Source organism: Scyliorhinus torazame, chromosome 19 (assembly GCF_047496885.1).
Source record: "Scyliorhinus torazame isolate Kashiwa2021f chromosome 19, sScyTor2.1, whole genome shotgun sequence".
In the NCBI taxonomy this organism is placed as follows: domain Eukaryota; kingdom Metazoa; phylum Chordata; class Chondrichthyes; order Carcharhiniformes; family Scyliorhinidae; genus Scyliorhinus; species Scyliorhinus torazame.
In genome coordinates, this window is record NC_092725.1 from 98,537,219 (window position 1) to 98,547,730 (window position 10,512).

General features: G+C 53.7%; 1 protein-coding gene across 2 annotated transcripts in view; it reads right to left on the bottom strand.

Moving 5' to 3' along the window:
• Positions 1–9,974, bottom strand: part of LOC140396347 (carbohydrate sulfotransferase 1) — a 48,743-nt gene extending 38,769 nt beyond the window's left edge. Inside the window, exon 1 of one of the 2 annotated variants that reach the window (XM_072484889.1) lies at positions 9,829–9,974. In XM_072484889.1, the coding sequence (XP_072340990.1) occupies positions 9,829–9,973 (145 nt within the window). In that variant the 5' untranslated portion in view covers position 9,974. Of the gene's footprint in view, positions 1–9,820 lie in introns of both variants that reach the window. The other variant, XM_072484890.1, reaches the window with a different exon arrangement.
• Positions 9,975–10,512: the final 538 nt, after the last annotated feature.

Sequence of the window (10,512 nt, forward strand, 5' to 3'; positions counted from 1 at the left end):
TTGAGTCCGGCGGGGGTGGTGGATAACTATATACAATTAGCAGCAATTAATATTTACAGAGCAGTAAAAAAAATGTCTCTGCTCATCCAGTGGGCCGGTCAGAGGTTCAGCCGGTCCGATGCCTTAATGGTCCTTTGGGATCGACGAAGTGGAGCCAGCGATGTTGGTGCTGTCATGGTCGAAGTTGACTCCGGGAGCGTGCCGAAATCCTCTTCATCAATGGGGTGGGCAGGGGGAGGACAGACGGTCCTAGGGGGGGGTTGATGGGGGCGGCGGGGGAGGGGATGGTGGCGACGGGGGCGACGGGGGGGTGTTTGGGTGAAACCTGCTGGTGCCAAGTCCCTGAGGGAGACGGTTTTATCATAGATTATCATAAAATTTACAGTGCAGAAGGAGGCCACCCGGCCCATCGAGTCTGCACCGGCTCTTGGAAAGAGCACCCCACCCAAGGTCAACACCTCCACCCTATCCCCATAACCCAGTAACCCCACCCAACACTAAGGACAATTTTGGACACTAAGGGCAATTTATCATGGCCAATCCACCTAACCTGCATATCTTTGGACTGTGGGAGGAAACCGGAGCTCCCGGAGGAAACCCACGGACACACGGGGAGGATGTGCAGACTCCGCACAGACAGTGACCCAAGCCGGAATTGAACCTGGGACCCTGGAGCTGTGAAGCAATTGTGCTATCCACAATGCTACCGTGTTGCCCCCTATCCTGGCAGCCGTCGGGGAACGCCACGTAGGCCTACTGTGGGTTTGCGTGGAGCAGGTGCACCCTTTCCACCAACGGATCTGCCTTGTGGGGCCGCAATGTTTACGGAGAAGCACGGTTCCCGGAGCTGTGAGCCAAGTTGGGAGCGATACCCCGGATGTGGACTTCCTGGGGAAGGCAAAAAGACGTTCATGCAGTGTACTGTTAGTAGCAGTGCAGAGTAATGAGCGAATAGAATGTAGTGCATCAGGGAGGACATCTTGCCAGCGGGAGGCCGGGAGATTTCTGGACCGTAGGGCCAGCTGGATGGCCCTCCAAACCGTCCCATTCTCCCTTTCTACCTGTCCGTTTCACCAGGGGTTATAGTTCGTCGTTCTGCTGGAGGCGATACCCCTGCTGAGCAGGAACTGACGTAGCTCATCACTCATGAATGAGGATCCCCTGTCTCTGTGGATGTAGGCGGGGAAGCCGAACAGAGTGAAGATAGAATTAAGGGCTTTAATGACGGTGGCAGACGTCATGTCGGGGCATGGGATGGCGAAAGGAAACCGGGAGTATCCATCGATCACACTGAGGAAATATGTGTGTCGATCGGAGGAGGGGAGGGGGCCTTTGAAATCCACGCTGAGGCGTTCAAAGGGGCGGGAAGCCTTCACTAGATGCGCGCGGTCCGGCCGGTAGAAGTGCGGCTTGCACTCCGCACAGACCTGGCAGTCCTTGGTGATCGTCCTTACTTCCTCGACAGAGTAGGGCAAATTTTGTGCCTTAATGAAGTGGTACAACCGAGTGACCCCTGGGTGACAAAGGCTGTCATGCAGGGCCCGGAGTCGGTCTACTAAGTGCTTGCACATGTACCTCGGGATAGGGTGTCTGGGGGCTCGTTGAGTTTGCCAGGGCGATACTTAATCTCATAGTTATAGGTGGAGAGCTCGATTCTCCACCGCAAGATATTGTCATTTTTGATCCTGCCCCGCTGTGTGTTGTTGAACATGAAGGCTACCGACCGTTGGTCAGTGAGGAGAGTGAATCTCCTGCCGGCCAGATAATGCCTCCAATGTCGCACAGCCTCAACGATAGCCTGGGCCACCTTTTCGACGGATGAGTGCCGCATTTCGGAGGCATGGAGGGTGCGGGAAAAGAATGCCATGGGCCTGCCTGCCTGCTTGAGGGTGGCGGCAAGGGCGACGTCCGATGTGTCGCTTTCTACTTGGAAAGGAAGTGTTTCGTCTACAGTGTGCATTCCAGCTTTGGCAATATCAGCTCTGATCCGGGCGAAAGCCTGTTGGGCCTTGGCCGTCAGGGGGAAATGAGTGGACTGTACAAGTGGGCGGGCCTTGTCCGCATAGTTATGGACCCACTGTGCATAATACGAGAAGAACCCCAGGTTGCATTTGAGGGCCTTGGGGCAGTGGGGGAGGGGGAGGTCCATGAGGGGGCGCATGCGGTCGGGATCGGGCCCCAGAACTCCGTTCTGGACTATGCAGCCGAGGATGGCTAAGCAGTTTGTACGGAACACACACTTCTCCTTGTTATACGTGAGGTTGAGGAGAGTGGCGGTGCGGAGAAATTTAGCGAGGTTGGCGTTGTGGTCCTGCTGATCATGGCCGCAGATGGTCACATTGTCTAGGTAAGGAAACGTGGCCCGCAAGCCGTACCAGTCGACCATTCGGTGCATCTCCCTTTGGAAGACGAAATCCCATTGGTGACGCTGAAGGGGACCCTAAGGAAGTGATATAGCCGGCCGTCTGCCTCGAAGGCGGTGTATGGTCGGTCCAATTTACGGATGGGGAGCTGGTGGTAAACGGATTTCAGGTCCACCGTTGAGAAGACCCGGTACTGTGCAATCTGGTTAACCATATCAGATATGCGTGGGAAGGGGTACGCCTCGAGCTGCGTGTACCTGTTGATGGTCTGGTTGTAGTCCACGACCATTCGGTTTTTCTCCCCAGACTTAACCACTACCACTTGGGCTCTCCAGGGGCTGTTGCTGGCCTCGATGACTCCGTCCTGAAGCAACCACTGGACCTCTGACCTGATGAAGGCCTTATCCTGGGTGCTGTACCGACTGCTCCTGGTGGCGATGGGTTTGCAATCTGGAGTTAGATTGGCAAAGAGGGAAGGAGGATCGACCTTTAGGGTCGCGAGGCCACACACAGTGAGGGGTGGTAAGGGTCCGCCGAATTTAAGGGTCAGGCTCTGGAAGTTGCACTGAAAATCCAGGCCAAGGATAAGTGCAGCGCAGAGGTTAGGGAGGACATAGAGGCGAAAACCGTGGAACTCTACGCCTTGGACTGTGAGCGTGACCGTGCAGTACCGGATCACTACGCGATGGGTTTCGGAGGCCAGGGAGATACTTTGATTGGTAGGGTATACCTTAAGGGAGCAGCGCCTTACCGTATTCGGGTGTACAAAGCTCTCGGTGCTCCCGGAGTCCAGTAGGCAGGAGGTCACATGGCCGTTGACTTTCACGCTGGTGGATTTGATTGGATTGGATTTGTTTATTGTCACGTGTACCGAGGTAGAGTGAAAAGTATTTTTCTGCGAGCAGCTCAACAGATCATTAAGTACATGGGAAGAAAAGGGAATAAAAGAAAATACATAATAGGGCAACACAACATATACAATGTAACTACATAAGCACTGGCATCGGATGAAGCATACAGGGTGTAGTGTTAATGAGGTCAGTCCATAAGAGAGTCATTTAGGAGTCTGGTAACAGTGGGGAAGAAGCTGTTTTTGAGTCTGTTTGTGCGTGTTCTCAGACTTCTGTATCTCCTGCCCGATGGAAGAAGTTGGAAGAGTGAGTAAGCCGGATGGGAGGGATCTTTGATTATGCTGCCCGCTTTCCCCAGGCAGCGGGAGGTGTAGATGGAGTCAATGGATGGGAGGCAGGTTTGTGTGATGGACTGGGCGGTGTTCACGACTCTCTGAAGTTTCTTGCGGTCCTGGGCCGAGCAGTTGCCATACCAGGCTGTGATGCAGCCCGATAGGATGCTTTCTATGGTACATCTGTAAATGTTGGTATGGGTTAATGTGGACATGCTGAATTTCCTTAGTTTCCTGAGGAAGTAGAGGCGCTGTTGTGCTTTCTTGGTGGGAGCGTCGACGTGGGTGGACCAGAACAGAGTTTTGGAGATGTGCACCCCTCGGAATTTGAAACTGCTAACCATCTCCACCTTGGCCCCGTTGATGCTGACAGGGGTGTGTACAGTACTTTGCTTCCTGAAGTCAATGACCAGCTCTTTAGTTTTGCTGGCATTGAGGTAGAGATTGTTGTCGCTACACCACTCCACTAGGTTCTCTATCTCCCGCCTGTATTCTGACTCGTCGTTATTCGAGATCCGGCCCACTATGGTCGTATCGTCAGCAAACTTGTAGATGGAGTTGAAACCAAGTTTTGGCACGCAGTCGTGTGTGTACAGGGAGTAGAGTAGGGGGCTAAGTACGCAGCCTTGTGGGGCCCCGGTGTTGAGGACTATTGTGGAGGAGGTGTTGTTGTTCATTCTTACTGATTGTGGTCTGTTGGTCAGAAAATCGAGGATCCAGTTGCAGAGAGGGGAGCCAAGTCCTAGGTTTTGGAGCTTTGATATGAGCTTGGCTGGGATTATGGTGTTGAAGGCGGAGCTGTAGTCAATAAATAGGAGTCTGATGTAGGAGTCCTTGTTTTCGAGATGCTCTAGGGATGAGTGTAGGGCCAGGGCAATGGCGCCTGATGTGGACCGGTTGCAGCGGTATGCGAATTGCAGTGGATTAAGGTGTTCTGGGAGTATGGAGGTGATGCACTTCATGATCAACCTCTCGAAGCTCTTCATTACGACTGAAGTCAGGGCCACTGGACGGTAGTCATTGAGGCACGTTGCCTGGTTCTTCTTTGGTACCGGTATGATGGTGGTCCTCTTGAAGCAGGTGGGGACTTCGGAGTGGAGTTGGGACAAATTAAAGATGTCCGCAAATACCTCTGCCAGCTGGTCCGCGCCGGCTCTGCGTGCACGACCAGGGATCCCGTCCGGGCCCGTCGCCTTCCGAGGGTTCACTTTCAGGGAGGCCAATCTGACTTTGGAAGCTGTGATGGTGGGTATGGGTGAATTATGGGCTGCTGGGGCACTCGACAGCGGATTGTTGGTTACCTGCTCAAACCGAGTATAGAATGCATTGAGTTCATCGGGGAGGGGTGCGCTGCTGCCAGAGATACTGTTCGGCTTCGCTTTGTAGCCCATTATGTTGTTTAGTCCTTGCCACAACCGCCGAGAATCTGTCTGTGACTCTAGCTTGGTTTGACATTCTCTCTTGGCATCTCGGATGGCTTTGCGGAGGTCGTACCTGGATTTCTTGTATAGGTCAGGGTCGTCTGTCTTGAACGCCTCAGATCTGTCCTTCAGTAGGGAGTCAATCTCGCGATTGAGCCATGGTATCTGGTTGGGGAACGTACGTACTGCTTTCTTTGGCATGCAGTCATCCACACATTTGCTGCATTGGATGAGGTGGTCAGCATATGTGGTCGGGGCTGGTCGATTGCCATGGATGCGAGCCGTGGTTGATCGTCGGGTAGTGAGGCGGCCGTTGAGTTGAGGTCCTGATACGCCGTTGGTCTCCATATGCTGCGGGGTGGACAAGATGGCGGTGCCCGGAGGTCCTGGGGATTACAAATTGGTGGTGCCCATGGAATGCACGTTGCGGGGCTGGAGCAAGATGGCGGCACCCATGAAACGCACGTGTTGTGCGGGGGAGAAGATGGCAGCGCCCATTGCTCGCACATGGCCTGGGGAGGAGAGGAGGATAGCGGCGCCCATTGTCCGTGACCGGGGGCGGTGGAGGTGGCCGCGGCCGTTGAGCGGGCCTGGCACACCGCTGCACAGTGGCCCTTCTTCCCACAGGCCTTACAAAGGGCAGCGCGGGCCGGGCAGCGTTGGCGGGGTGTCTTTGTTGGCCGCAAAAATAGCATCGGGGTCCTCCGGAGATCACTGGCTGGCGTGTAGCGCAGGCGCATTGGGTGGGTAGCGCCCCCGCTGGGGCGGCTGCTTGTGGGGCCCATGAAGCGTAGGAGGAGTGGGCCGCGCGGTTGGGGGCGTAGGACTGTACTTTGCGCAGGGCGACCGTCATGGAAAGCGCTAGTGTTTTAGTCTCTGCGAGGTCGCGCATGGCCCCTTCTAGGAGCCGCTGCCTGATAACATCGGACCCAATCCCAGTTACAAAAGTGACCCACATAAGGAGATCTGAGTGCTCCTTAGCTGTAACGTCCTGGCAGTCACAGTCCCGAACTAGTGGGATCAGGGCCCTCCAGAAGTCCTCGATTGACTCACCAGGTAGTTGAGTACGCGTTGCGAGCGCGTGTCTGGCGAAGAGCGTGTTCGTCTTCTGCTCATAATTTTCTTTGAGTCGAGTCATGGCATCAGCGTAATTGGGCGCATCCTGGATCAGCGGGAAGACTTTAGAGTTGAGTCTGGAGTACAAGATTTGAATCTTTTGAGCCTCTGGAACAGGGGTCAGCGCCGCGTTGATATATGCTTCAAAACAAGCTAGCCAGTGCTGAAAGTCCTTTCTGGCGTCGCTTGCGTGTGGATCCAGCTGCAGTCGATCTGGTTTAATCCGGAGGTCCATCTTCTGAATCAGATACTAATAAATTGAGGCACGATCAATTTGGCTGGAGACGAAGTTGAATTCAAACTGAGGCTTTATTAGTATCAGTTGTGTGGCCTCCCACAGCAGCTGACGAAATGGCAGCGAGCTGGAGGCCACGCATATTTATAACCCGGCTCCTGGGCGGAGATAGCATGCAGGGGCCCAGGTGAACCTGTAGTGCAGGTTGTACCGTACAACCCTTAATATAAGAACACAGTGGTTTACCACATTTAGAAAGTGGTGTTTCGAGCATAACATTAAAGGCAGCTCTGTGAAGACTGTACATGATCAGCAGCTTAACTTGCTCCTACATTTGATCAGAAACCATTTAACTCCAGGACCATACACCCCACAAGTGCAATTAAATGCAAATCTCACCAATGGCCCATATTTAGTCTCACTGATCTGTGACTAATCTGATTATTTGGTGACCGCCCCTAACCTGCAACAGAGTCCAGCTTTCCCAATAAAATAGTGGCTACAATCCGCCCATTCCAGTTCGGATATTGCTGCATCCTCATTCCCTGTTTCCCATCCCCCATTCCTCACTCCCTGTTTCCCATCCCCCATTCCTCACTCCCTGTTCCCCATTCCTCACTCCCTGTTTCCCATCCCCCATTCCTCACTCCCTGTTTCCCATTCCTCACTCCCTGTTCCCCATTCCTCACTCCCTGTTTCCCATTCCTCACTCCCTGTTCCCCATTCCCCATTCCTTACTCCCTGTTCCCCATTCCTCACTCCCTGTTTCCCATTCCTCACTCCCTGTTCCCCATTCCTCACTCCCTGTTTCCCATCCCCCATTCCTCACTCCCTGTTCCCCATTCCCCATTCCTCACTCCCTGTTCCCCATTCCTCACTCCCTGTTTCCCATTCCTCACTCCCTGTTCCCCATTCCTCACTCCCTGTTTCCCATCCCCCATTCCTCACTCCCTGTTTCCCATTCCCCATTCCTCACTCCCTGTTCCCCATTCCTCACTCCCTGTTTCCCATCCCCCATTCCTCACTCCCTGTTTCCCATTCCTCACTCCCTGTTCCCCATTCCTCACTCCCTGTTTCCCATCCCCCATTCCTCACTCCCTGTTCCCCATTCCTCACTCCCTGTTTCCCATCCCCCATTCCTCACTCCCTGTTTCCCATTCCTCACTCCCTGTTTCCCATCCCCCATTCCTCACTCCCTGTTTCCCCAATCCTCACTCCCTGTTCCCCATTCCTCACTCCCTGTTTCCCATCCCCCATTCCTCACTCCCTGGTTCCCATTCCTCACTCCCTGTTTTCCATTCCTCACTCCCTGTTTCCCATCCCCCATTCCTCACTCCCTGTTTCCCATTCCTCACTCCCTGTTTCCCCATTCCTCACTCCCTGTTTCCCATCCCCCATTCCTCACTCCCTGTTTCCCATTCCCCATTCCTCACTCCCTGTTTCCCATTCCTCACTCCCTGTTTCCCATCCCCCATTCCTCACTCCCTGTTCCCCATTCCTCACTCCCTGTTCCCCATTCCTCACTCCCTGTTTCCCATCCCCCATTCCTCACTCCCTGTTTCCCATTCCTCACTCCCTGTTTCCCCATTCCTCACTCCCTGTTCCCCATTCCTCACTCCCTGTTTCCCATCCCCCATTCCTCACTCCCTGTTTCCCATTCCCCATTCCTCACTCCCTGTTCCCCATTCCTCACTCCCTGTTTCCCATCCCCCATTCCTCACTCCCTGTTTCCCCATTCCTCACTCCCTGTTCCCCATTCCTCACTCCCTGTTTCCCATCCCCCATTCCTCACTCCCTGTTTCCCATTCCCCATTCCTCACTCCCTGTTCCCCATTCCTCACTCCCTGTTTCCCATCCCCCATTCCTCACTCCCTGTTTCCCAATCCCCATTCCTCACTCCCTGTTCCCCATTCCTCACTCCCTGTTTCCCATCCCCCATTCCTCACTCCCTGTTTCCCATTCTTCACTCCCTGTTTCCCATTCCTCACTCCCTGTTTCCCATCCCCCATTCCTCACTCCCTGTTTCCCATTCCTCACTCCCTGTTTCCCCATTCCTCACTCCCTGTTCCCCATTCCTCACTCCCTGTTTCCCATCCCCCATTCCTCACTCCCTGTTTCCCATTCCCCATTCCTCACTCCCTGTTTCCCATTCCTCACTCCCTGTTTCCCATCCCCCATTCCTCACTCCCTGTTTCCCATCCCCCATTCCTCACTCCCTGTTTCCCATTCCTCACTCCCTGTTTCCCATTTCCCATTCCTCACTCCCTGTTTCCCCATTCCTCACTCCCTGTTTCCCATTCCTCACTCCTCACTCCCTGTTTCCCATTCCTCACTCCCTGTTTCCCATTCCTCACTCCCTGTTTCCCATTTCCCATTCCTCATTCCCTGTTTCCCATTCCTCACTCCCTGTTTCCCATTTCCCATTCCTCACTCCCTGTTTCCCATTCCTCACTCCCTGTTTCCCATCCCCCATTCCTCACTCCCTGTTTCCCATTCCTCACTCCCTGTTTCCCATCCCCCATTCCTCACTCCCTGTTTCCCATTCCTCACTCCCTGTTTCCCATTCCCCACTCCCTGTTTCCCATCCCCCATTCCTCACTCCCTGTTTCCCATCCCCCATTCCTCACTCCCTGTTTCCCATCCCCCATTCCTCACTCCCTGTTTCCCATTCCTCACTCCCTGTTTCCCATTCCTCACTCCCTGTTTCCCATCCCCCATTCCTCACTCCCTGTTCCCCATTCCTCACTCCGTTTCCCATTCCCCATTCCTCACTCCCTGTTTCCCATTCCTCACTCCCTGTTTCCCATTCCCCATTCCTCACTCCCTGTTTCCCACTCCCCACTCCCTGTCTCCCATTCCTCACTCCCTGTTTCCCATTCCTCATTCCCTGTTTCCCATTCCTCATTCCCTGTTTCCCATCCCCCATTCCTCACTCCCTGTTTCCCATTTCCCATTCCTCACTCCCTGTTTCCCCATTCCTCACTCCCTGTTTCCCATTCCCCACTCCCTGTCTCCCATTCCTCACTCCCTGTTTCCCATTCCTCATTCCCTGTTTCCCATTCCTCATTCCCTGTTTCCCATCCCCCATTCCTCACTCCCTGTTTCCCATTTCCCATTCCTCACTCACTGTTTCCCATTCCTCATTCCCTGTTTCCCATCCCCCATTCCTCACTCCCTGTTTCCCATTTCCCATTCCTCACTCCCTGTTTCCCCATTCCTCACTCCCTGATTCCCATTCCTCACTCCCTGTTTCCCATCCCCCATTCCTCACGCCCTGTTTCCCATTCCCCATTCCTCACTCCCTGTTTTCCCATTCCCCATTTCTCACTCCCTGTTTCCCCATTCCTCACTCCCTATTTCCCATTCCTCACTCCCTGTTCCCCATTCCCCATTCCTCACTCCCTGTTTCCCATTCCTCACTCCCTGTTTCCCATTCCCCATTCCTCACTCCCTGTTTCCCATTCCTCACTCCCTGTTTCCCATTCCTCAATTCCAATCCCACATTGTTACCTCTCCTTTGGGAGTGACAGTGTTTCCCTGTCTCGGTGCGAGGACAATGGGAAGTGACGCTGGCAGACAGGGATCGGAAAGCCGTGTACTGAATCCCTAGGGAAGCACAGACCAGAAGAAGGATAGTTTTCCAGGAACACTCCATTCTCTCAATATTACATCACGGCTACCATCTCCTCAGCTCCCATCTGGAAAACAGGAAGAATCAGTGAGCATGTTAACTCTGGGCTCCCAGTCAGAGGGACAAAGGCATCAACGCAAACTGGGCCCTTATTGATGCCTCCAAAAGATAAAAAACTCAACCTGCTGTATACTTTTTCCATTTACTAAGATAAAGGAGGGAAAATCTAAGCATAAATTGTGTGGCTGTCTTTTCCCGGTATTCTGGTCAGATTCACTGTTAACAGACTCAGAAACTGCTCCGAGTGACACATTGGGAGTTTATCAAATCACGGGCAGTTTTCAATCATACAGAACACCGTAGATAATTACTAATAGGCAGACTGCTGAAACCTCAGACAGTGATATTCTTTGATCAAGGATGTGATGGGGCTGAGACAGAGGAGAGGCTATAGGGGTGGGGAATGTGGGGAGGGTCTGAAAGAGAGGAGGGGCTGAGAGAAATAGGAGTGGCTGAGAGAGGAGGGGCTGAAAGGGGAAGGCTGGGAGATTAGGGGCTAGGAG